At 49.0% G+C, this 27402-nt stretch overlaps 2 protein-coding genes across 2 annotated transcripts; one reads left to right on the forward strand and one right to left on the reverse strand.

Annotated features, from left to right (window-relative positions):
• The first annotated feature begins 15770 nt into the window (after positions 1-15770).
• Egr2 (early growth response 2) lies at positions 15771-20275 on the forward strand. The gene is made up of 2 exons (XM_034524427.2): positions 15771-16497; positions 17870-20275. The coding sequence occupies exons 1-2, from the start codon at positions 16329-16331 to the stop codon at positions 19108-19110; spliced, it is 1410 nt and encodes a 469-aa protein (XP_034380318.1). The 5' UTR covers positions 15771-16328; the 3' UTR covers positions 19111-20275.
• Positions 20276-23153: 2878 nt separating this feature from the next.
• Positions 23154-27043, reverse strand: Ado (2-aminoethanethiol dioxygenase). Its single transcript, XM_034524279.2, has one exon. The coding sequence runs from the start codon at positions 26702-26704 to the stop codon at positions 25931-25933; it is 774 nt and encodes a 257-aa protein (XP_034380170.1). The 5' UTR covers positions 26705-27043; the 3' UTR covers positions 23154-25930.
• Between the last annotated feature and the right edge of the window lie 359 nt (positions 27044-27402).

Here is a 27402-nt window from a genome sequence, read left to right on the forward strand (position 1 = left end):
AAACTGACCCACCCCATCAGCAGATGGGCTGTCTCACACACAAACTGGCCCACGCCATCAGCTGATGGCTTTGTTGAGGCCCTGGCCTTGAGGCCAGGTTGGGTTATTTACCTTTAAGCCAGAGTTTCAGACCACTGGTCAGCAACTGTTCTACTGTTTGGGTTTTGTCCATCATATGTGCTATGTAAGCTGGCAGTGAAGAGCCAGCCTGCTTTAATACCAGGTAAGCAGCGGGTTGGTCCCTATACAGACTCTCTTAGCAGACGCTTCCCGTGTTGACTAAAATCTCTAAAATACCATCTATTTGCCTGGTTTCATTTTTATTATGCAAATGACACAGGCTTCACTTTTTCCATTATCAATATTGTTTCCTTTTAAAATACTTAGATTTACTCTCTCTCTCTCTCTCTCTCTCTCTCTCTCTCTCTCTCTCTCTCTCTCTCGTGTTTGTGTGAGTCACAGGTCTATGTTGGAGACCTTCCTCAGTCTCTCTCCACCCTATTCTCTGAGACAGAGTCTTGTACTGAACCTGAAGCTCACCAAGTGGCTAGAACAACTAGCTAACAAACCCCCAGGCATCCCCCTGCCTCTGCCACACCAGAGCTAGATTACCATATCTAGGTGCTCATTCTGCTTTTTAAATGGGTGCTGGAGGTTTGAACTCAGCTCCTTATGCTCACAAGGCAAGCACTTTAGCCACGAAGAAGAATGCAAAATAAAATAACAATTCAAGCTGGAGAGGATAATCCCCAAGCCAGGTAGAACACTGACAAAGTTGGGTCCCTCTAAGGGCTGTATTGTGAAGTCGCTAATACCTGTTGCTTTGTAGTAACGGAGCATACCCTTGGGACAACACATGTCCAGTGATGCTGAAGCTGGGTGAACATGGAAGCTAATGTTCTAAGGGACATGATTACTGGAGACATCCTCTGAGACCTACTTTGTGGGGTCCACAACAGCTCCCTCTGATTGGCTTAGGAAAGCCACCCCACGTGGTGAGAGGGTCACCATGCCGCTGGTCTGTTAAAAGTGGGAAGCCCTGAGCCCCTTCCGGGCATAGCATTCTGACTCTGGGTTTGGGGATAAATGACTACTCCAGACGTGAGTCACTGCAGTTTGGAAATTCTCAGCTGCAGCCTGCACTTTAAGAAAAAAATTATTATTATCATCTCTGACTAATAACTAGCAAACCCAGAGTGAAAAAATAACTCTGTGGGAGATGAAGAGAAAGTTCTTTAAAAAAAAAAGCTTCACAAGGAGCTCAAAGCACAAGAAGACAGAAGTACAGAAAGGCAAGCATCAAGTCTTAAAATATTAACTGGGTAATTATACCAATTAACATATAGTTGTATCTATAACTGTCCCATTTTGTCTCTAATGGAATGATAGCTGGTGGTTATGGCTGGAGATTTATGAAAGTTAATTAAAATCACTGAAACAGAACCAATACAATGTCCATCCTTGGTTTTTTTTTTTAATTACTTGAAAGCTAAATAATATATTTCCTATTCTGAAATTTATTCCAAATGGAGACCGAGCCAGGAGTACTGACATGTGTCCTTGCTTCTCTGGAAGTCCCTGTCATTCTGTTGCATCTCATCTGGGCATCTAGCTGAGTACGGTCCATACAGAGAGCAGAGTAGGGTGTGATGTTAGTGGGGACCAGCTACCTCAATTTACTGATGTCTCCGGTCTCTTAAATGAAAGGGCTGCCCTGTTGTGACCTGGGGTTTCCCTGGCTTCCCAAGTTCAACCACTGTAGTCCAAATATACTTTGGGGTCCCACTCCCTGCAGGAACTCTGTGGAGGTATGAAGTGAGGCAGTAAGTAAAGGAGGTAGCTTCCCTCTCTGACTCATCAATGACAGCAATCCTGAGACGACCTGACTGGTCCACGGGAGCAGACCACAGCCGCCCATTTGACAGGAGTAATAACTCTGGAGGGACCAGTGACTAGGCCTGCTAGTGGGCTAAGGAAAGCCTATCTTTGGGGGACCTGCTACAGTATGGGATGTGGAGGGTTCTTTCTACATCCAGTTGTATAAACTTTTCTTTAAAATATTTTATTACCATATCTAGAGGTTAGGTCCTGTCTAAAGGAAATACAGGGACAAAGAGTGGAGCAGAGACTGAGGGAAAGGCCATCCAGAGACTGTCCCACCTGGGGATCCATCCCACACGCAGACACCAAACCCAGACACTACTGAGGATGCCAAGAAGTGCTTGCTGACAGGAGCCTGATACAGCTGTTTCCTGAGAGGCTCTGCCAGATCCTGACCAATACAGATGTGGATGCTCGCAACCAACCATCAGACTGAGCAAGGGAACCTCAATGGAGGAATTAGGAGAAGGACTGAAGGAGCTAAAGGGGCCTTATCTGGCATCAGTGGGATCGGAGAACCTTGGTCCTGTGAAGGCTTAATGCCCCAGTATAAAGACATGCTAAGGCGGTGAGGCAGGAGTGGGTAGGAGGGTGGGGGAGCATCCTCATAGAAGCAGAGTAAAGAGAGAAGGGATGGGGGCTTGCAGAGGGAAAACTGGGAAAGGGGATAACATTTGAAGTGTAAATAAATAAAATATCCAATTAAAAAAGAAAAATAAATATTTTATTTGTTTATTTACTTGTGTGTATGGGTGTTTTGTCCGAATAGATGCTTTTACACAAAGCGCATGCCTGGTGCCTGCAGACGCCAGAAGAGAAAATCAGATCCTCTGGAACAGGAGTTACAAGAGACATCCTAAGTGGGTGTATGGGCGCTGGGACTTGGGTGTATGGGCGCTGGGACTTGGACCTGGGGTTCTCTGGAAGATCATCCTGTGCTCTTGACTCCTGAGCCATCTCTTCATTCTCCAGTGCTGTGAAGTTTTCAAGGCCGAACTCTTACTCCCTATCCACTGACTAGATAAAGCAGACAAATGTGATTGAGAACACAATTTCCTCCTCCCCATGGAGTCACAGCGCTACCTTTTGATGTCTGCGAAGTTACTCTCAAAGTATTCTTCAGGGAAACCAATGCTTACTGTCTGCTATATATGGGGTGCCTTCACTTTTGGGTGGTGTACGCAACGCTTGTTTTTTCATTCCCGTGGCTGAGCCTGATGGGTCTTGGCTCAGATACTTAAAAGAACGATAAATGCACAAAGAACTTACATCTGTGGATCTGCATCTTCAGGAACTGGACTCTGTCAGTCTCCCAAGTAAGTTCCCAGAGTCGACTAATGCTACCCAATGGGTGCTGTAACATGTTTGACTTGTGCTCCCTGTGGATAAATATCCATCAATCAGTTGATACACTGATCAGTGTCTAGGGATTGTCTCTCCATTTATGAAGAGCAGGGACAATAAATGACCCTCATGTGACTTGTTCCAGATCCCTGACTGGCCCCTCCCCTCCTCAAGCCTGTAGTGGTGTTTTGAACATCTCCATGGTACCTGTCCTATCTTGAGTGCTTTCTCCATGTTCGCGCACTTGCCTGCCTATGTACTAGAATCCTGGGTTCAAAGAATCAAGGGTTCTAGTTCATTTTTTGTTCCTTGTAAACTCTCACACCACCTCAATGCCCTACGTAGGTCTCAATTGGATGATTTTGCCAGTATTGCCCCTTCCCCTGGGTCTAAATGATAGTAGTGTAACTGTCAAAGAGTCCTGACAATTTAGATACTTTTGGACCCTGGTGACAAAATGCTTGACTTAACGTCTTTGCAAGCCCGTTTTCCTTTTACACCGTGTGTTGGTTTGTCTGTGTGCGGGCATTTGAAATAACCAGGCTGTAATTAAGCCAACCTATTCTTGATTTTCTAAAAATTATATGAATTATAGTTTCCTTTCTATAGTGCAAATTAAAATACATCGCTGAAATTAAAGTGGACCAACAGGAGTGCCATTAGCATATTCAAAGCCGAATGTTGATAATAATGGTGTTTACTTAACTGAAATTTAGCAGTATTCATTCAAAAACAACATGTAGCCCTAACCGCCACCCATGAAATAATGCATGTTGCTTTACAGTTCGGAACCCTAATTAGTTGGGAACAAAACAACTTCTTCCGTCTCTTATTAACTCTTTCTACTCTGCTGTTCTCTGTGTTACCTGAAGCAGAACACCCTTTGGAGGTGTTACGGAACTCTTCCCGGGGGTGGGGTGGGGTGGGGACTGGCCTGGAGACTGAGAAAGGATAAGCCATCTTTCTTCATCCACGTGAAAAGGAATCTGTGTGGCTACAGTTAGTTCTCTCCTCCTCCTCCTGGGCGCCACCCTATTTATATCTGCACGTGGGTTTGCCTCCTTTGTGTGGAAATGCCTTGGCATGAGCGAGCCAACAAACAGGAGTTAATCGAAAGGATTTCAAGGAAAATTCCTCCCAGGATCATCCAATCCCTTCCTGGGAGAAAACCTGGCTTGAGTCCTTTGTTGGAGAGAAGCCTCTTCCATAGGCCTTTATCTCCTGTGGTGAGGCCTCCCTTGGACCATCAACTGTGGGTGATGGTTGAGACCCCAGCCCTTGCACTCCCCAAAGATCCAGGGCCAGATAAGAAGAGACTGCCAGTGTTGTACAGAGGCTGAGATGTGACATAGACTGGTACCTTGGAACGCACATGAGGGACATCTGGGACTTGGAGAGCCAATGGTACCAAAACGAGGCCGTAGATCCCAAATCTGGCTAATTACTGCTCCCTCATCCTTCCCTTCAACGAACTCTCACTTTGTTCCCTGCCAGCAATAGGGACCCAGTGACAGCCAGGACAACGGAGGTCTTTCCCCTCATGGGGCTGAGAACCACTAAGCATGACCCCTCACTGAGGACTTGAAACCTGATGGTGGGCATAGTGGTGGGGACAAGGGAAGGCTGAGAAGAAAAGGCTCACACACCTGAACCACACCTGGACACAGGATGACCAAAAGGTAAAGTCTAGGCCAGCGGTCATCAACCTCCCTAATGCTACCACCCTTTAGTACAGATCCTCATGTGGTGACCCCGCCCCCAACCATAAAGTTACCTTCATTGCGGCCTCTTAACTGTAACTTTGCTACTGTTATAAATCATAATGTAAGTACTGGTGTTTTCTGATGGTCTCAAGCCGTCCCTGTGAAAGGGTTGTTTGACCCGCAAAGGGAGTCACTACTCATAGGTTGAGAACCACTGCTCTAGGCAGAACGAGCGGCCTTAGGTGCCGAGACATGAAGGGCCCCGGAACACTTAGGGCTTGGGCACGATGGTGACCCACAGGAAGATTAGCCTTCTGAAGCAGCCTTGGGGATTGGTAGGTACACAAATAAGATAGTGTGGGGTTAGTCGGAGCCAGAAATGCAAACTATAGATACTGTGGCCTCCTCTGAGCACACCGTGGCACTGGGTAACTGGGTGTGGAAAAAGCAAAACCATTAAGGCTGTCTGTTAGAAAGCTGCTCAGCTTGTCCCATCCCCCTGGTCAGGCTGGTCACCCCAGTTGAGACCCAGCCACACTTAAGCCACCCCACACAGATGACAATCTCTTAGGAATGATTGCACCACAGGCTGATAACCAAGAGGGTGGCAATGACTGAGTCAGTGCCAGCCTCGTAAAATTGGGACAAGTGAAGACTCAGAGGATGGAACTAAAGAGTCATGACACCCAGAATCGCCTCCCAGAACCTATGAGGTGAAGATCTGGCTGGCTGGTGGCAGCTCATCACCTTTACGGTACTAGTTCTTAACCATTAAACGTAACAGGACACGAGAGTACAAACGGGGTCAGTCACAGCTATGGAGACGCATCCAGAGATGACCTTAATGATAACTGGCCATTCGTCATCCCAATTTTCAGACGTTGCACAAGCCGTCACATGTCTGAGCCTTCCCAACCAGTTCCCAACCAGTACTCGGACACCCATTTCTCAGACTGAGACTCAAGTTCAGCGGCCTCCGGAGGCATGGTGGAAAATGCAGGCTCTGATCCCTCTCTAGCTGTGTGGCCCTGGGTAAGTCACCTGAGCTCTCTGGGGTTCACTTGGCTTCTCTGGGCAGAGGGAAAGTGAACATGGCTTGTCAGTATCCAGAGGTTAAACTGCACATCTGAACAGCCGTCATGTTGGAGAACAGGGTTTGGAAGGGTTGGAGGAACATCTAAAACGTACTTATTAGGCTTTCCAATGGAGGGGAAGCCTGGGCAATCGGGAAGTTCATCGTGATGTTGCTTTAGATAGGAAATGGACCCAAAGGCCCAAAGCCCGAGACTGAGTCTGAGAACTGGGAATTTTGTCTACAGGGATCAGAAAAGGCCAAGGGCAACAGTCCACTCTGTGACTGGTTCTTGCAACACTGTGACTAAGTCCTTTCAAGTCTCCCAAGGAGAAAACAAAATAAAATTCATAATGAAAAGGGGGTGTAGTCTATCTCTGAGGAATGCCGTGTGAGAGCAGACACCGGAATGAGTTATCAAAGCAAGTCTGGTATTCTTCCTCTGATGGCCTTAGGAGAGATACCTACCCAAGTGTGGGTGGCTGAAATGGGATTCTGGCTGAAGCCAGGGGGAAGACGCTACAAACTTGAGGCTTCCCTTTTTTGGTTCCTAAAACAAACCCACGAGAACTTCCAGAGAGTTTTGTTCACTGACATTTGCCAGTACTTAGTGTATTGTGTTATCTGAATACAGAAGGTGCTTAATAAATAGCCATGGCCGAGATTAAGGGACACGGTAGGTTCGTCTGGGTATTTGGAAGTGTTACAAGCCTGTGTTCGTGCTCTCACTGGCTTTGGCTCACCTGCCTACTTAACCTTAGTCTTTTCATAGGGACCTTGGAGAGAATGAATAAAGTGTACTAAGGCTTAATTAACTATTGCTGTGAAGCTCTTTCCTGAACATACATATGCGTGTACACACACACACACACACACACACACACACACACCAATGTACACATACATGCATGCTCAAACACATATACAAACATGCATTCACATCCACATACATACATATGCACGTGCACACATACACACACACTCAAACTCATGCACACCCTGACACACGACACACATGACACACATATACACGCTGCTTCTTGTGCACATGTGCGTGAGCTCCTTGTGGATAGGTCAATTTGTTATTATCTGCAAACACAGGGTAATGAAATGCCTGTGTAATAGGGGACAGTCCTCTGTGAAGGCCTTACTCGTCTCTAGTGTTTCTGAGCTAACAGACGTGGGGCCAAATCAGCCACTTGTGGTACGTCTTCAGTGTTCTTTCATGAGATGCAATCAGAGAGAGGGATCTAAATTGAAAAAAGAAATTCCTTTCAAAGCCTCCATGACTGTTGCCTGAAAAAAAAAAAATCCTGTTTATAAAAAGCAAACTCTGGGCTGGACGTCACCAGGTCCCAGGGGTAAACACAGCCTGAGTGCTTACAAGACCATTGACTAAAACCGTCCCGTGACTCAGGGATGAGCCCAGTGAACTCACAGAGCAGAAACACACATTTTTTGTCAGTTGCTGGGAGTGTGATTGTTCGTCTAGCCTGTTTTCAGCATCAAGAGAAGCAGGAGAGACTGGAACTGTTCCCAAAGGCCCCAATTCTCCAGGAAACCCCTTCCATGCTATGAAAAGGAGTACTCAGATCTGGACCACCCCCTAATGTAAGAAGGGGGAAAAAGAGACCACTGAGAAGGAGCCTTGGGATTTGACAGCAGGCAAACAGGTCCAATTCAAAGACACCTTGTCTCTGTTCTAGCCTCAACTAGGCTTCCTTTCCTACCCTAATCTACATTCACCCTTTACAGCTTGGCATCCACCCTGGGAGACAGCCACCAGAGATCTCCCACAATGCTCTAGCCAAAGGAAGTAGAGTCAGATAGACCAGTCTCCATCTTAAAGATGAGAAAACAGAGGCTCTGAGAAGGGAGGTGGCACATCTCACTACACAGGCTAGGTAGGATGAGTCTGGGTAACCCTGGAGTTTGAGTACTTGGGTTCATAGCTCGATGATGTCCACTGAATTAGAATAGGGAATTGAGCTTTGGTGACTTGGTTTCTGTACCTTTAAAGTAAAAAAGACTAATGATACCTGCTTCATAACGTGATGAACAAAACAAAGAGAATCAGGCGCCACCAGCAGAGGAATGCTTAGTCCTCTTGGGTCCTCAATACATTCAAACCGTTATTATCAGTGTTATTACTATTATTATATTGTGAGCATCTGTGTTATGGACAAGTAGCCAATAGGTGCAGTTTCTAACCTCCTGTTTCCCCTTTATGCAGTTTTGCACCGAGTGCCAGGGTTTTGCATTGCCTTTCCACACCACGACTCTGTGTCCCCAATACTGTCCTTCAAAACAGCGAAAGTTCAAACTCTTTCTAAAGCCGGTGACCACATGGGCTGTTGTTCAGTGTTACAGCAGGCTGGAGGGAATGTCATGCCTCCTTATCTTAGTGGCACATGTTTTAAAACCATCAATAGATATGGGAGTGGAAAGCCTGTCTCCCACGGAAGGTTAGTCTGGTATGATGGCAGAAAGCACGAGTGGTCTGTCTCCGAAGCAACTATCAACTCAACTGTCACTTGCCATTAGCAAGTGACAGAAGAAACTGGGAATATGTCTCTGGATTCTTTTCCCTGTGTCCTTTGCGTTCTTCAGGTTCCTTGCCTGTAGCAGGCGGGGAGAAGAACCAGGAAGAAAGCAATGGCCTAGTTAGGGCTTCAGGCAGATCTGCCCTTAGCTGTTCTCTGCTGGTGGTTATTGCATTCAGTGGTCTCTACAGTGACTGCAGAGGGTGGGGCTTCAGAGATGAGTGGCTTTTGCTTCATGCAAAGGGGGGCTATGTAAGTTCTCTTTAAAGGAGGCTCCTGGAGGTCCTTGCTTGGTAGTATGGTATCTCCAAGGGAAACTGTTCGACATAGCATGCAGGAAGACCAGCAGAACTAATTAGGAGTTATCTATGAGGTTCTCTCACTACCTGGAAGACACTGTGTTCCCATCCAGAACTCTGCTGGCTGGAACACAGAGAGCAATTATACCTCTGAACTAAGGTGACTGACATAGTTTAAGAAAACGCTAGTAATAGAAAATACGGACAGATCACACAAGACAAGTTTTGGTCAGAGGGCATACTAAGGCCAAAAAAAAAAAAAAAAAAAAAAAAAAAAAATGCCCCTTATGGTGGATTTAAATTCACTCTACATCCTAGGCATGGAACTTGCCATACTCCTGCCTCAGCTTCCCGAATGTGGAGCTCACAGGTGTGTACCACACATCCCCTAAATTTCCAATCACTTTGATAGTCCCAACCTTTTGTTTGAAGAAGCAGTTGTTCAGTATTTTGATCCTGGGATATGTGTGTTGGGGGGGGGGGGGAGGAGTGTATGTTAATTAGATCACTTTTAATGTGTAACTGGGCTTTCTGAGCTCAGATAATGTTTTTCAAAAGATATGATCTGTTTTAAAGTGTATTATAAAAACTCCTACCTCCAGGGTTCCCTTTCTTCCTCACAATCTTCTTTCTCAGTAATGGTGAATTCATTATTCTTGGAAGCAGAAATTCAGAATTTGGGAGAAGTACCACGAATCCTCCCTTCCTCAGTTATCTGAAGAAAAGCCGTTCTTCTGCTTTTATTTGATGTGAGTTGTGGCATTGCATGAGCTCAAACACACAGCTCTAAGGCCAATAACCACGGTTCATATTCTGGTTCTGCATCTTGCTGCAGTGACTTGGGCAAGTCATATACCCTCCCTAAGCCTTCGCCCCCACATATATGAAACAGAAAAGATTAGCTGTGTTCTTTCAAGTTGGTGATGAGGGACACAGCGATGAACCTAGAATGATAAAGCTGTGCCTGGCCCATAGCATTAAGCAATGAAAAATCATTTAATAAGTAACAATTATTGCATATTTAATATGCAGCAATAGTGTGCTGGCAGCTTCCTATCACTGATTTAATCATTGCAATAACTTGATGGTCATTCCATTCACTTTCCAGATGAAGGAAACCAGGGCAGAGCAGCTATGAAATGTGTTGACGTACACACAGCCAGGGAGTAGCAACATTGGGATTCAAGTAGAAGAACAGAACCCACCGTCTTCACTCTAACAAACGGTGACATCCTTGGTGAGATTACTCAGCTGAAACACAACAATGTCTGTACTTAAACACTAGGAAACAACTGCTTTAGGATAGATGTCTTGCCTGATCCTTTTGTAAACATAAAACCAAAACTTTTGTGAATTAGACATTAGTTGGAAAAGGGAAAGAATTACTTCCCATAGCCTGGCAATATAAACAGGCTGGTGAAATAAGACATGGGTGGGTTCTTGAGTTGTAATGACCCTCATTTCTCCTGTGATTAATACACAATAAACTGAATACATAAGCTCAAAACAAGATGGTCTGGAAAGGAGGGTTTGGTTTTGAGCTTTTATGACCAGACTGAACAACTGTCATCTCTTAAGTTGGGGCCTGGGTTGAAGTGTCTCTATCTTAAACAGTCATGCAAATGGTTATATCCATTTACCTGTTTGTTTTTTAAAAAGCAAGACCAGTAAAGTGATCTGTAGATCTGACACGATGTCCCTCTGCTGCACTGACACACGCTTTCATTTTATATGGGACAAAGCTCACACTGTCTTTTCCTTATTGGCCACCGAGGAATGTATTTCATTCCACCTGTCACAGAAACAACGCTGACATCAGTAAGTGTTTCTGTACGTTCTCCTGGATGAAACCTTGTTGGCAGGTTCTTACTCATCTGCAGAAGCTGAGTGGCAAGAGGGAAAAAAAAAAAAACCTCAAATGCAAAAAAAAAAAAAAAAAAAAAAAAAACCAGCAAAAGAAGAAAAACAAAAAAACAACAACAACAGCAAAAAAAAAAAAAAAAAAAAAAAAAAAAAAAGCAAAAACTGGCTGGGCAGTGGTGGCGCACGCCTTTAATCCCGGCACTTGGGGAGGCAGGCGGATTTCTGAGTTCAAGACCAGCCTGGTCTACAGAGTTGAGTTCCAGGACAGCCAGGGCCACACAGAGAAACCCTGTCTTGAAAAACCCCCCAAAAAACCAAAACAAACAAACAAACAAACTGTAACGCCACCATTATTTTCCAGAAAGAAATAATGAAAGAGCAACACTGTGGGGATTAAAGCCTCATAGAGTACTTACAAGACAATTGCCTGTGTTGGCTACCCTTGGTCCCAATGCCAGGCATGTAAGGTGACCCAGAAATTTCTATCCACACTGGACTTTCCCTTCACAAATGTACTTTGCTTTCTCTCACCTGGGGGCTCTTCCTACATCTGTGTTCTCCCTGAAACATTCTTCCCACAGATCTTACCCGAAATCCTTGCATGTCCTTCAGATCTGTGATAGGTGAGGTCCTCAGCCATGAAACCTCACTGGATCCTTTGTTTTGTTGAGAGCCCAGTCACCGTCACCGTGATGATGCCTTTGCAATGATGTACAGGTCAAGTTCCATGGGACTGGGAGCTGGACCTGGCTCTAGGCATGGTCATATCCCTCAGAGTTTAGCACAGTGCTGGAATCACAGTTGATCTTCAAGAAATAGTTTTAAGACTCTGACCATGCACTGCTTGAACCAGCACTGATACATCCAAAATTTGGTCCTGAGGGTCTTCTCCAGTCCATATTATTTATGCCAATAAGACATGTTAGTTTTGGCTTCACAGCTCTGTCAGACATGGTGTGAGCTAAGCTAAAACCCATAGGTTCTCAGGTTTGTCCTGAGATACTGGGTGTGGGGACCTATTTACCAGTTGCCATTCGTCTGGTTTTCAAAGGCCACATGCTCTGTGCCGTCTGAATTGGAGACCTGGTCCTCGGTTGCGTCTACAGTTAAGGGGGATTCTAACATGGCTCCATCTCCTACCCTCCACCAGCAGTTACAGGTGGGAGGAAAATGACATCACAGAAGAGAGGCCATGAAGTTATCTAAACATGTTTCTTGACACATCGAAACGCATGTGGTAAATTATTTGACGTGTCTCTCGAGTAGACGTTATCCTGTCAACACACTGTGAAGGTGAGCTACAAGGCCGGAAGAAAGTCCACAACCCAGACAGGGCATTCCTTAGGACCTACCAGCCATCCCCCCAATTGCCCACAATTGCTACCTCAGCCCCATCGCAGGAGCAAGCCTGCATCTGTTGGAACCTCCCTGTGTTCCTTTGACCTTCTCTGGACAAAGCAAATGAGTCTGGCAGCAAGTTACTCTTGACTTGATATGTTTTGGAATGTCTTATTTAAGCGGCAATTTGCCATCTCTTCTCTCTCTCTCTCTCTCTCTCTCTCTCTCTCTCTCTCTCTTTCTCTCTCTCTTTCTCTCTCTCTCTCTCTCAGTCATTTGTTTATTGTGTTTGTATCTAAACACTAAAAGTTCAAATGCTTCAAAGTAGGGACCCCGGTTTCACCCTTGTATTCCACTCCCACATCTCAGGGTTCTTCCTCTCCCTAGAACAGACTCACACCCCTGCCTTCCTCTTACCCCTCCTTGCCTCCAGGAAGGATACCGTGGGGTTGGGTTCTCTTAAGACAGCAGCATTAATATGCTGGTTGTGTGCCAGCTTGGTCATTCCTTCCATGGCACAGGTCTGCAGAGTCCCTACGTTTAAATTCTCCGTCTCACTTCAGGGGTCCATCCGTAACAGCCCCCTTCTCTCTTGCCTTTAGCCCCCCCCCCGCCCCTCCACACACACACACACCTCAGCTTTACTCGCCACTGAAATGCCAAAGCAAGATGAAATTGATGAAGACGGCGTTCTTCCCTAATGGGTTGAGCCAGGCTTTCAACACTCAACTGCCGACAGAATTCTGAGCACCCCACACAGTGACCAGTGCAAGGGACTTGGATTCTGAAGACCCGGGTAGCAGGTTTGAACTGGACCACCAATCGCCAGCTGTGAGACTTTAGGCAAGTTCTTTTAGCTTTCCTGAACTCATTTGTCTATGCTCGCTGCGGCTGGCTTGAAATATTGTGCTCTTGATTTCGTTCCATTGGCTATGCTGCCCGTATTTAAAGGTTTGTACTTTTTTTAAAAAAAAAAAAAGGGGGGGGGGGAAGGATGTGTGTTGGGGGAGGTGGTAAAGGTAAGGCTATCACAGACTTGTTCCCCTCGGATGTTCTGGAAGGACTTAGAGAGGGATTGGCCCCGGGCATCCTCCAGAGCCTGGCCTTAGAGGCCTCTGGCAGCTAGCTTCTACTAGCACCTGCCTCCCCTCCCCCCTGCTCAGCCGTAGCTGGGTCCCGGGAAGCTCTTAAGGGCTGGTGAGAGTTCTTGGAAGGCAGCTTCCACAGGGTCCCCCGCTTCCCCTTTCTAGACTCCTTGATGCCGCCGAATCCCTTCTCTTACCCCCACCGTCCTCCTCCTCCTGCGCGAAGGTTGGCAGCGGCAATCCGCCAGCTTCCCGCGCTCCAGTTCTACCGGCATCGGGCGTCCTGCCCTGGGCTGGCTTCCCTGCTCCCCCGCTCTCTCCGTCGCCCGGGAGCTCCCCCTCGGGGTGGCGCGAGGAGGCAGCCTGCGGGGTTGGCGACGGCGCGGGGGAGAGGGGCGGCTGCTGCAATCCTCCCGCCCACGTGCACCCGACGGCAGCGAAGCGCCAGCAGTCGCCAGGGCCCGCGCCTCCCGCGCGGGTGGGTGCTTCACCTCTGGGGCTGGTGGGGGGACCGTAACCTGAGCCCCACCGCGCAGGACTTCTATTTGCATAACCCGACCCCCCCTTTCTTCCCGACCCAGGCTGGAGATGAGAGTCGGGCTCCCCTCCGACGCGTCGTCTTGCCTGTGGTCAGCGCGGGGGCCGCGGGACTGGCCGGAGCGCAGGAGGAGCGGGCTGGCGCACGTGGTAAGAGCGCGGCTATTTCTTCCTTTTTTTTCTCCCCCCTCTCCCTTTGAAACAGGGCTTTGCAGGGTTTTTCAGAGGGTGGGACACCCACAGAGGTTCCACCCTCGCTGAGAGTTCTTTCCTGTCCCTTTTGAATTTGATCCCCAATTGGAGAGGAGACCGCGCACAACGCGATCGAGAAACTTTCCTAGATAATGCTTTTGGGCGTTTGAAGTCATGGCGAGGACCATCCCCGGGAGAATAACTTCCGTGGCTGGCACGGGGAGAGCAGCGCTGCTCGGAGAGCGGCGACAAGCTGGTTCCTGGTGGCCCTGGGGCTCCCCTGACCACTGTATTCCAAGCGGGCAGGAGCCAGCGCGCTGCGGCCGCGGGCACCGCAGGTGATGGGCGGAGAGCGCCTGCAGCGCTGCGCTCCCTCCACGGCGTGGCGCCGTGGCTCCTGCCCGCCGAGGATCCTTGCTGCTCCGGGTAGCGTGGGTCAAGAAAAAGAACAGCCTGGCCCTGGCTGGATCCCTTCTCGGCAGGATTTTGGAGCTGAGAAGGGCAGGGCAGTTTCCTAGCTCGCGTCTGCGAACCCAGGCTACGCAGGTCCCGGAGCCTTCGGGCTTGGGTACCCTGCCACGGCCGGAGCGCATCGGATGCAAGTTGGGCGCGTGGGGAGGTGGGAGCCGAGGGTCCGGAAGGCCACCAGTTTTAGGTCTATGAAAAGTATTTGGTCATTTAACAGGAAGATTTCTCCTGGAAGGGCTTGTTTATTTATTTATTTGCCGAGAAAAACACCTGTGGGGGCCACGGCGACCCGAAACTGTGCCGTTTGTTGTCACTCAGCGCCGAGCAAGCTCTAAGCAAGGGGGGGGGGGGACTATTCCTGGGGTAGACCTTAGGAGCGGGTGGCAGAATACACCCCCGGAAAGTAGACGCATAGGGATGTGTTCGTGTGTGTGTGTGGAGGGGGAAGGTTGGTGGGTTGTGAAGGTGAGGACAGTGTCTTCCTAGGGTATCCTGTCTGTCTGTCGCCTGGCAGGCGGGCGCACACACGCGCACGCTGTCAAGAGGGAGGTGTGTGGTGCGTAGCGTAAGGTGTGTTGAGTGGGTTTGTAAGAGGGCAGCGGAGGAGGGAGAGTGTGTAGCGGAAGTGGAGCGTGTGTGTGTGTGTGTGTGTGTGTGTGTGTACGCGCGCGCGCTCATCGGGCAGGGTGAGTGTCCAAGCCTCCATCTGGTCGCCCCCCACGCAGCGGACCGCCCAGACACGCCGGGAAGGGCGCCCGCTCTGTGCAGCAGCTGGAGGGGAGGGGGCGGGGAGAGCGCGGGCAGAGGGAGGGGGCGCCTCCGGCCGAGGATCTCTCTGGATGCTCCCGCAGCTCGTAGGCTCCATCCTCTACCCTAACCCCTTACCCTCAAGTTACCTAAAATACTTAAACAAACAAACAACCCAGACCTGTTCCGTTTTCACTCCTGTATAAATAGCACAGACTTTCCAAAAAAGCAAGACCGCATTTACTCTTATCACCAGACACTACTTTCCACCATGTAATTCAGAAAAAGGCAGTCAGCTTCCGTGAGTGCGGGTAATTTTTTTCTCTTTTTTTTTTTTTCTCGGTCTCTCTCTTTTTTTTATTTTTTTTTTTCTTCTGCTTGCGGTTTTGAGCTGCCAAGAAAGTGAAGGAGGGGTTTGACTGTAGCGTCTCGGCAGCGCTCGGTTTCTTTCCGAACTTAAATTTTCCGGAACGGCTCCCAAACAAGGGCCGGGGAGGCGGAGCCGCCACTACCGGATCTTCTCCTTTTTTGGAAAGTCTCGGAGAACCGGAATTCCTCCCCGCCCCAAGAGACAGAGCTACCATCGCCGCCCCGTGGGTTCACCCACGGCAGCCACGCCAGGATCGGCGATCGCGCCCTCCTCCAGCTCAACTCTGCAGTCCGGAGTCCCCGCTGCAGGCAGGGACCGAGAGTCCCAGACCCGGGCGCTTGTCCACCGGCTGCGAATCGTTCCAGGGGAGCTCGGCGGAGCCCGCGCAGCCTAGCCCGTATGCAAATTGGCCATGTGACGGCAAAAGCTGCCAGGCCCAGCCCTGTTCCTCAGTCCATATATGGGCAGCGACGTCACGGGTTTTGAAGACCTGCCCATAAATACTCTGAGCCTAACACTTTCCGTCTGAGAGAGCAGCGACTGATTAATAGCTGGGCGAGGGGACACACTGACTGTTATAATAACACTACACCAGCAACTCCTGGCTCCCCAACAGCCGGATCACAGGCAGGAGAGAGTCAGTGGCGAATAGTCTTTTTTTTTTTTTCTTAAGCCAACAACTTGGTTGCTAGTTTTATTTCTGTTATTTTTTTTTTTTTTTATTTTTGGTGTGTGTGTATGTGTGGTGGTGGTGGTCTTTTCTAAGTGTGGAGGGCAAAAGGAGATACCATCCCAGGCTCAGTCCAACCCCTCTCCAAAAAAGAAAAAAAAAAAACGGCACTCCAGGTAGCGAGGGAGTTGGGTCTCCAGGTTGTGCGAGGAGCAGATGATGACCGCCAAGGCCGTAGACAAAATCCCAGTAACTCTCGGTGGTTTTATGCACCAGCTGCCTGACAGCCTCTACCCGGTGGAAGACCTCGCCGCCTCGTCGGTGACCATCTTCCCCAATGGTGAACTGGGAGGCCCCTTTGACCAGATGAACGGAGTGGCTGGAGGTAAGCCGCGTGTCCTCTTCGGAGCTTGTGGGTGTGGAGCGGTGGGTGTGGGGGGGGGACTTGGAGTGGAGACTGGGGACTTGAGGTGGACCACACTGGCTCTGAAGACTGGAAGTGGATGCAGGGGAACGGGAAAGAACAGACTAGGGCTCCCGGGCCGTGCGCGCCCGCAGATGCACCTGGTCACCAAAAGCAACCCGCATGCCTGCGGGGCCGGGCGCGCCCAGCTCTGGCTGGGAGCAGGGCTGAAGGATAACCCCTTCCTTGTCCTTGAAGCAGGTCCATCAGCCTGGACTCTGCGCTTCTGGGCTAGGGTTAAAGTGATGGGAAAGTTCGGCAGTCGGGCTAGGTCTGCACATCTGGAGAGCTAAGCGGCAGGGGAGCGCTTAGGAAGCGCGCGGGCAGCGCTCTCTGGGCAGAGCCCACTCCACGAGGCTCTCCCGAGCGCTGTTGCGCTTCTGGTGCGGCTGGGAGGCACGACCCAACTTGCGCATCGCCCCAAAGTGAATGGGGTTAGCAAGACGAGGCGGCGGAGCAGGGCAAATAACAACGGGAAGCCGCAAGGGAGAATGCCTAGGGAGGCCAGCGCTGGCACCAGAGTGCGCCGGGTTCCTTGGCGGTGCTGTGGAAAGTCGTCTTCCTCAGCCCCCGCGCTTTCCTAGAAGCCCAGCCTCTAGTCTTGGGCTAAGGCAGGGATGCGCGGGTGTCGGATTTGGCCGAGGATGTTGGGAGGGAAGGGAACCCTACACTTCTTCCTCTGCTGCCTGCCCGGGTTCCCACTGGCAGTCTTCAGCTGAAGCGCAGCGGGAGAGGGAGGGGAAAATGGCACCAGGAATTAGCATCAAGAACATCACCCACCCACTTACCCATTCTGGGGTTCCCCACTCCCACGGCTGGCACCTTCTTTGTACTGCCTGGGATTGATTGGTCGGCTTTTTTTTTTTTTTTTTCCTGGTGTCTGTACAGTTGCCTGAGTGGTATGACCGACCACAAGGCAAAGGAGTGAAAGAGAAGTCCGAGGCAAATGGGAAATTGTTTGATATTGTTGCTATTCTTGGGTGTTTTTATTGGGGACTAGAGTCACAGATGGCTGGGGAATAGAGGCAGGAAGGGGCATGCCCTGATTCTTGGAGATACTGTTCTGGAGTCCCAGACTCTGGCTAACTTCTTATTGTCTCTCCAGGCCTCAGTTTCCCCACCTGTTGCTCTGTAGTGTTGGAATCATAAAACGGAGATGGCCGTGTGTGTGTGTGTGTGTGTGTGTGTGTGTGTGTGTGTGTGTGTGTGTGCATGTGAGCGTGTGAGTGTATGTGAATTAGTTCTTGTCTGTATTCTCATTGTCTCACTTCTTTCCTGATATTTCCCTCCCCAGATGGCATGATCAACATTGACATGACTGGAGAGAAGAGACCCTTGGAGCTCCCATATCCGAGTAGCTTCGCTCCCATCTCTGCACCTAGAAACCAGACCTTCACTTACATGGGCAAATTCTCCATTGACCCCCAGTACCCTGGTGCCAGCTGCTACCCAGAAGGCATCATCAATATTGTGAGTGCGGGCATCTTGCAAGGGGTCACCCCTCCAGCTTCAACCACAGCTTCGTCCAGCGTCACCTCCGCCTCCCCCAACCCACTGGCCACGGGACCCCTGGGTGTGTGTACCATGTCCCAGACCCAGCCTGAACTGGACCACCTCTATTCTCCGCCACCACCTCCTCCTCCTTATTCGGGCTGTACAGGAGATATTTACCAGGATCCTTCAGCGTTCTTATCGCCGCCACCCACCACTTCCACCTCCTCTCTGGCCTACCAGCCACCTCCTTCCTACCCATCCCCGAAGCCAGCTATGGACCCAGGTCTCATTCCTATGATCCCAGACTATCCTGGATTTTTTCCATCTCCGTGCCAGAGAGATCCACACGGTACCGGTGGCCCGGATCGAAAGCCGTTCCCCTGCCCTCTGGACTCCCTGCGGGTCCCCCCTCCGCTCACACCACTCTCTACCATCCGTAATTTTACTCTGGGGGGTCCCAGTGCTGGGGTCACGGGACCAGGGGCAAGTGGAGGTGGTGAGGGACCCCGGCTGCCTGGCAGTGGGTCTGCAGCAGTGACTGCCACCCCCTATAATCCGCACCACCTGCCATTGCGGCCCATCCTGCGACCTCGAAAGTACCCCAACAGGCCCAGCAAGACGCCAGTGCACGAAAGGCCCTACCCCTGCCCAGCAGAAGGTTGTGACAGGAGGTTCTCCCGCTCTGATGAGCTGACCAGGCACATCCGAATCCACACGGGCCACAAGCCCTTCCAGTGTCGGATCTGCATGCGAAACTTCAGCCGAAGTGACCACCTCACTACTCATATCCGAACCCACACCGGGGAGAAGCCCTTTGCCTGTGACTATTGTGGCCGCAAGTTTGCCAGGAGTGACGAAAGGAAGCGCCACACCAAGATCCACCTTCGACAGAAGGAGCGGAAGAGCAGTGCCCCTTCATCTGCATCAGCCCAGTCTTCAGCCTCTGGGCCTGGGGGCTCGCAGGCCGGGGGCAGCCTGTGCGGTAACAGCGCCATTGGAGGACCACTGGCTTCCTGCACCTCTCGGACCAGGACACCGTGAGATGAAGCTCTGGCTGACACACCAGTTTCTCCAGGCCCCAGAAGTCCTCCGTCCACTGGATCTGCAAACACTACCGCCCTTCCCTGTTCCTCCCTGTGATCCTGGGCAAAAGACCTTGATAGAGCTCAGCTCTGTCCCACCTTCTCAAAGACGGCCTTCCGAAAACCTAGGCCATTTTAAGGGAGTTGACTATCATTCCAAGAAATGGGGAGCCAGAAGAGGGCTTGGGTGAGGGCCCCTGGCCTGCAGGGCTGCGCTCTGACCCTGACTGAGATGTCTGACTATGGTCTGCTAGCCCTTTTCTTTGGCCCTGGATGCCAGTTGTGAGACTTTTTCTACAATAGGTTGGGAGTTGCTGATTCCTTTGAGCGAGGACAGCAGAAAAAGACTAAAAGCAAAACCGATGTGGCACTTTAATGGCTTGGGACTGACTTGGGGGTGGGTGGGGGGAGTTGTACAGTGAGCAGAACCTGGTCCTGGCTGTGGCACTCTGTGGCCCTAGAACACCGAATGGAAGTTTCTCTAGCCATCTCAACCCTTAAGCAATATGTCCTCACAAGAGAACGGAAGTGCAATGTCGGGAAGGACAAAGCAATATTGGCTTCTTTTTGTTGAGGAACAAAGATTATTTTTTCAGTGTAGATCCATTCAGATTTTGTGTATTTTTTGATGTGCACTGTTCTCCGAGTTCTGAACCTTCGGGAAAAAAAATGAAAAACATTTATGATCTCTTGAAATGAGTCAGAGGTTAACTAACTTATTTAAAGGGGGATGTACATAGGATGCATGCAGTGTTGTTGCAAGTGTCCTCTGTGCCTTGTGTGATAATGGGCAGTGTTACAGGGTCTGCATGTGTACAGGATGCCTTACTATGGAAAAAAAATCACTCCCTGGGTTTAAGTATGGCTGTATATTTCTGCCTATTAATATTTGGAATTTTTTTTTAGAAAGTATATTTTTGTATGCTCTGTTTTGTGACTTAAAAGTGTTACCTTTGTAGTCAAATTTCAGATGATGTGCTCAATGTCACTGCAGCTGATTTGTTTGGTTATTAGCTCTTAATAGTTGTGGAGAGATAAACAATCTATTCTAACATAAAACCACTAACGAGTTCAGATAATGGATGGCTTATGACTATGGTGTAAATAAATACTTTTCAACAATATTTCAGTTGCAGAAATCATTTACGAAGTAATTCCTGGGTGGAGCTAAAATAGCTATTGACATCTGAGAACTATGGACAAAAGACCACTTGCACTAGGGGGCTAGCACGGGACCTCCATGTTCCCTTGCTGGCCTGTGAATAACAATCCTTCCTTTAGTCTCCATTCACAAGCCATAGCTAGTCTTCAGGGACTTCCCCATTGAATTAGTGAGGAGGTCTTCTGACTCACTGTTCTGTCCCCGTAACAGCCTATAGCTTCTCCCTGCTCCTGAGAGGTCTCCAGAAAATAAGTACTTACAAACAAGTGCCTACTCAGAGATGACAACCCCGAGAGCTGCTTTCAGAGCTCTGACCACAGCCTGGAGCTCTGAGTTGTAGCTCTGTGCAGTGTGGTGGCATGGTCAAATTAGAAATGACATTTTGGGTTCCAGGATTAATCTTAGGACCACAGAAAACATTTCCAAAGAGCTATCATCCCTTCTGATCAAAACTGCCCAGACACTTGCTGATGTCATCATTAGTGAGGCAGCTTCAGGAATTACCCCAGGACTCATTTCTCTCCAGTCCTGGCGTCTCAGATGGTTGCTCGTGTTTGGAGGGATCACTTGTCACAAGCTTGGTGGATCTAGAAATGATTCTCAAAATAGCGTAAGATAGGTGAACATCGGGCTGTAAAACTCCAAGGCAACCCAAAGTTACTAGGTAAGTTGCCTCTCCCAAGACACCAGATAATAAAACTCTTAAGGTTTATTTACTGGGAACTTTTTGTGATTTTCCGTTTAAACACAAATAACCTGACCTAGCCACTTGTCTTACAAAGCAAACAGATCGTGTTTGTTAGCGTCTTTACTCTAAAAATCCGGACCTAAATACTTACAATGTCCACTGTTTCTTATGCAATGTAATCTGCTTGGTGTAGTCACGGCTCCTCCCCACAAAAAGCCTTCCCTTGCTTCTGGTCCCTGTAGAGTCCCTCGGGCTGATGGTTACTAATCAAGGAGGCACTAGTACCACCCCTCTCCCCAGTCTCCTTCCTTTATCCCCCTTTCGTGGATGTAGGATTTCCAGGACTCCTAAATAGAGATTTCAAAACCTTTAGTGTGGGATGTTTTCCTTAGAATTTCCCACTGGACTCAGGCTTGCAACTATCAAGAGTATTATTGTTATTTATCCACCATTGACAACTATAAAGAGATGCCATGTTGTGGTCACTTTGAAATAAATACCTGTCTCCCATAAAACATTCATTATTTAAAGATCTTGTACACCTAAATTTTGTACACTTTTTAGCCATCTTTAAAATTTTAAATTTTGGATCACCTTCAATCAAGATCACCCAAGCCAGGATTTTAAAAGACTAACCACCACACTTAAAGAACGAGACAAAAAGAACTCTCCACGCTCTGCACACTGGTTATGTGCGGTAGCAAACCTCCACAAGCTACAAGATTTAATATACCTGCATGCTCAGGGCCACCCTTCAGGCTTTTATGCCCAGATACTTACATACCAGGTCAGTCAGTATCTTTAACCCACTTTCTCAGCTTAAAAGCATTCAGGCCAATTCTCACGATATTTTAAAAATCTAAGAAATCATCACAGAAAGGTAAATTTGGTTCTTTTAATCCCCCCCCCCCCCCAGAATGTTTCAGGTAGGTTTTGTGCAGTGATTCCTTCAAGATTCACGCCTAAGATGGTTTGATTTGTATAAGAAACAGCTGGTAAAACCTAATAACATTCTCAAGTCAGGTTATTTAACTTCCGTATCCTAATTGTTTAGTGCGACCAAAGGCAAATTCTTTCATAAAAGTGTTTCAACTGTTGTTAACACTTGAGTGTGTGTGTGGAGGCAGGTGGACACAGACGCCTCAAATGCTGCCAGTGCAAATGGTAACCACCAAATTAGTAAGACAAGACAACAAGACAAAGAGAACACTTAAGCCTTAAGATTTTTTTTTTCCTTTTAGGATAAAAGTTGCCTTTGTTTTCTTGTTATTTACTTTAGGTTAACTACAAAAGCAGCCTTTTCTGTTACAGCAAAATAGTGTAATGAGACATTAAATAATCTCAGCTGTATTTTCAGTCGGCTTGCTTCAAAGCCCACTCTCAAGAAAACAAACTTAAGTTTACACCACTTCTTGGTCTCTGGCTTTTGGTACCATACAACCTTATGGAATACACTGCGAGCTCCCAACAATACCCAGAATAGTTGTCATGGTAATGTTTCCCGTCTCCACTTTGCAATAAGCAACATTATGTCTACGTAAATTTAAACATGCCTTTATTTCCCGTAAGTACACAGATTTTACTCAGAAACGTAAATACCCCTGCACTGAAAGACTGGGTATCGTTAAGAAATGATCTCCTTTGACAGAAGAAACATTTGACAGTGCAATGGACCAATCTGGGTTTTATGTAACCCTAAGCTCTGAATTCAGGCCTGCCGGTATAGGAGTAAGGATATCGGCAGAGCTCTGAAGTGGGGGGTTGAGAGGGGGTGGGGGAGCACCGTTTCTCTGCTGGGCAGGAGAGCTGAAACAGTTGACTCATTTGCCATTGGAGCAGGCAGGTTCTCCCTAGATGTCAAGTTCAGGAAACCTACAAGACAATGCAAGGGGGCAGGGGCGGGGGCGGGGAGGAAAGGTGTACATTTTGACAGTGGGATTCTAGTCATGGTAAAAACTTAGAGAACTCACTCTTACTGACATAGGAAATACCGAAAAGGCAGGCTTTTTAATGTCATCAGCAGCATGTGATAGTGAACCCGTCAATTCTCAGAGGAGTAGGAAGGTATGAAAATCTTACATCGACATATCACTGATAGAACTACCAAGTTGAAAAGCTTCAGAGTATTTAGATAGACAGACAGACAGACAGCTTCTCACCCAGGAGCTAGTTATTGCATTTATTATTCGTCAGAAAAGTTAAGTGACTAACACCATTGTGCTCATTGGTCTTTCCCAAGAAAAGGAGAAGGTAACTTTTATCCCAATTTCTAGACCACAATCTATATTGTAGACCTACAGGGAAACACAACAGCAGAAGTTATAGCTATAGTTTATGCATAGACGTGCAAGGATTTTTCTGCACATTTTACCTCAGTAATGAGTATATTCTTTCTCAAGTGGCTCATTAAAACATATTACACTGTTTTCACCGTAAATTTAATTAGTGTATTAGTGACATGACAGTTTCACTGTTCTTATTGAACCAATGAGGAACACAGTATTGCTGTTTTAGCTCAGAACAATTCCGTTACTCTTTTGAAAAGCACCTTAGTTTTTTTTTCCTTCCAAACTGCTTGTAACAAACCTTTAGCATGTCCCCCTCCTTTTTCTTTTCTTTTTTTTTTTTTTTGCAACAAAGGCCTTCATAATAATTTTTATTACTAGCCTGGTTCCAGGCTAGGTTTCTACAAGCTCCATTAAAGTACCCCCAGAGTATGCTGAAAAGTACACATGACCCTTGACAATCTTTGTAGATGAATCAACCTTTGCAGCCATCCAAAGTGTGTATGTGGCTGAAAACCACACTCATTACTATTCTATGAAAAGAGTCAAATTTAAAACCATCACTTCCTATCTAGATTTTCAAACGAGCGGCTCAAAGAGCTGCTTCACGAGGATCCAAATGTATTTTAAGAGACCATGATCGGAAAGAACTTTGAACACTGGCAGCCTTGGTGGAAGTGCTTGGGTGTTGATCCTGTGTCAGGTTAAAAGCAGGTTTCCACTGGTCTGTTTTCATTTTTATTAAAATGAAACAAAAAGCCACAGACCAAGCCATCAATAATTTGCTATCTCGTACCACTTTAACACTGCACTGGGACCAGTCTGGATGTGTAATCTGGATACGTGGAGTCAAAAGCAGTTTCCCTACCAGGCCAACAAACACTTGCCACCCGTGATAGTTAAGTCTTCATTTATTGCCGATATTACTATATTCTATTGCCACAGGAGCCATCAAGAGGGCTTAGAAGACAGCTGGGCACATCTGATTTCTACAGTTTGTCTTTATGAAAAGGCCTGTGATAAAAAAAAGGAACTCTATACATAGTAAACAGGTTAAACTGGTGGTCCATGGCCAGAGTCGATAGTGCCAGCACATCTGTAAACATGGACAAGGTGCTGAGCCTCAGCCAGCCACAATGCCGCAGCAGCTCGAGGTTTGCTGCCAGGGTTGGCATAGGGTTTATTCTCCAATCTTGGTGTCCTAACTGGCTAAATTCCCAATCATCTATTCCATGTATCCACTGCATATACACGTGTGTGTATACATACATATCTATACATATAAATGTACACACAATTTATATGATGGTGTCTCATGCATCCAAGGTTCTCCTCAAATTTACTATGTAGCCAAGTCTGACCTTGACTTCTGACCCTCCTGCCTGTACTTCCTAAATGCTGGAGCTACAGGTGTGTACTACACTTGGGTTATGTGGTACTGAGGATTGAGCACAGAGCTTCTTGCCTGCTTAGCAAGCAGCCTACATCCAGAACCTCTCCCAGGGTACCACAAGCCTTCTACCTCTTCCTGCAAGAAAAGCCAGTTAGCACAGCACTGGCTCTTGTTTACGGGAATGCTGGGACACTATCTCCAGCAAGACAGCTGGAACCACAGCTCCTCTGCAGGTTCCTCGGAGAATGCCAACAGATGGCCAGAGCATCTTTCTCTTCTTTCATAGGAAGAAGCTGGAAGAAGTAAATACGAGTATGGAGTATGGAATTCAACAGGTGGCCAGGGCCTTTACATTCAGTTATTTGGAAGCATAGCAGATTCAGCTCCTCTGAATCGCCTGGTTAGAAAACACATAATTATTGTATCATCTTTGAAGTACAACATGAAAAAAAGTCAGTTGAGGATCATACAGTCTTTGCTTTAAAGGCAAATCCCCAACAGCAACAAACAAATCTGTTTAAATGACAGATCGTGAGACTCAAGGGCCTGACAGAGAATTCACATATGTGAGCTTCTTACTAAAGGATACCTGAGTACACCAGAAGTGGCTACCAAGCTAGGGGAGGAAAGAAATTGTCCTCAACACGCATAGTTATGAGGGTGAACCCCAGCACTAGAAAAATGTCTTTTCAGAACTCCTCACTTTAGAAGCTCAGTAGGATGTATCTTTTTTTAAAAAAATCAAACCAATAGAAAACAAAACAAAAACCAGAAAACAATTCAAGGTCATGCACAATCAGTAATAAATTAAATGATTAGAAAGCAAAAGGTCCTGCCTGTGGTCAGGAGAGAAAACAAATCTTAGTCATGGAAGGAAAGAGGGATTCAAAACCACTTAGTGTGTATTTTGTAGAGAATGAGCAACAAAAATGTTTTCGTTATGGCTTTAGGATGGAAGCGCTTGAGGGTCCCTGCCCGGTTCCCTTAAATCAAAGCCTTGGTGGCAATATCAGGAATCAACCTAGCCTCCCGCCCACCCGCCCCCATAACCGTGCCCGATGGTGTCTGTACTCCCGTGGGCAGTGCTCCCCAAGGTTGCCCAAGATGTGGCGCTGGTCACTCCAGTAAATCCATCGTCCAGGCGAGGGTGCAGAGAGAGAAGAGCCCTTTATGGTAGGTAGAGGGCAGCCAGGCCTTTCTTGAGCAGGGCAGGGTACATCTTTGGCCCACAGTTCCCGGGCGGCAGAAGCTTCAAGGTAGGACCTTGGGGCCTGGATAGGGTTCTCCCTCGCACCAGAAGTCGTCGGCCTGTGGTGTCTCCAGGAGCCACACTTCTCGGGGAAGGTCGCAGGCAGAGCCGGAAGCCTCCTTGGGTCTGATGGGCTCCACTACACGGTAATAATGGCAGTCCCGGCCGTCCTCCGGGTCGTAGGGTGGAGCCAGGATGTCCAGGAAGGCAGCTGGCCCGTCCACCGCATCAATCTGGTGCAGGTTGTCCCGGTATGGAGTGAGCACGCAGGGCGCACTGGCCTCGGTGTACTCGGCCCGGGAGCGCAGCACGCCCAGTCGCACGGCCTCCCGCTCCATGGGCTGCAGGGGGGGCTCGAACTGCTGCTCCGGCGGCGGTCGCCGATGATGCCCGGCCCCCGTGTCCAGCTTGTCCATGCAGCTGATGCGGACCTTGCCGTACAGCACCTTGAGCATACCGTGCATGCCCGGGTGGTCGTGCAGCGGGATGCACGTGCCGCTCTTGAGCAGGAACACGCCCAGGCTGAAGCCCTCGGTCTCGTAGATGTGCATGTAGGTGACCGGCGGGAGGTTGCGCGGCAGCGGCTGCGGCAGCGCCTTGCGCGGCGCGATGTTGAGGTCCTCGGCGCGCACCTGGGTCAGCAGGCTCTTGAGCTGGCTCAGGTTCTCCGGGAAGCCCGGTGCCGGTCCTTCCGAGCCCGTCGAGCCGCCGCGGAAGGTGAGACACGCCTGGCGAGCGATGCGCTGGATCAGGGAGGCCATGTTGTCGCGGGGCATGCTTGGCGCTTCCTGCGCGGCTCGCGGCCGGCTCGTTCCGCCTCTGCGCCGCCCCTTGCGGTCTCCGGCGGCCGCCACGGCGGCTGCCCGCGGCCCCCGCGCCAGGCGGGAGACGCCCCGCAACGATCGGCCGGCGGGGCGCCCGGGGGCCGCCTTGTACGGTCGCCCGCTTAGCGCGCCAACGGTTGGGCGCCTGCCCGCGCGCGAAGGCGAGTGCGCACGCGCACGGCCGCTGCCCGCACTCACGCTCGGGGCACAGGTAGGCGCTGCGCGGGCCGTGCCAGGCGCTGCCTCAAGCGCGGAGCTCCATTCACGCGGCCCACACCAACGACGACAGCCGGGCGCGGCGGGAGCGCTGCAAAGGCACGCTGGGATTTGTAGTCCGAGCTTGCGCCTGCGTGCTGCACGAACGCGTCCTGCGGAGCGGGAAGACCGGGATTTTTAAGACTTGGCAGAAAGTAAGCAGCGCGGTCGTCCTCCGGAGCCGCAGGGTGGTTTTCTTGTTTGATAAAAACTTAATTATTATGCAAGAGATACAGCCATTTAACTACAACTCCCGGCATCCTTACAGGAGGGGTGACACACTTCCGGCAGCTGGTGGAGGCTTTTCGCCGCTGGGAAAAACGGAGCAAGAGGGTCGTTAACCTTCTGGTGCCGCTAGGGCCTGCTGGGTCACACGGGGTCACCTTTGACTCTTG

The sequence above is a fragment of the Arvicanthis niloticus genome, chromosome 20 (genome assembly GCF_011762505.2).
Source record: "Arvicanthis niloticus isolate mArvNil1 chromosome 20, mArvNil1.pat.X, whole genome shotgun sequence".
Lineage (NCBI taxonomy): Eukaryota > Metazoa > Chordata > Mammalia > Rodentia > Muridae > Arvicanthis > Arvicanthis niloticus.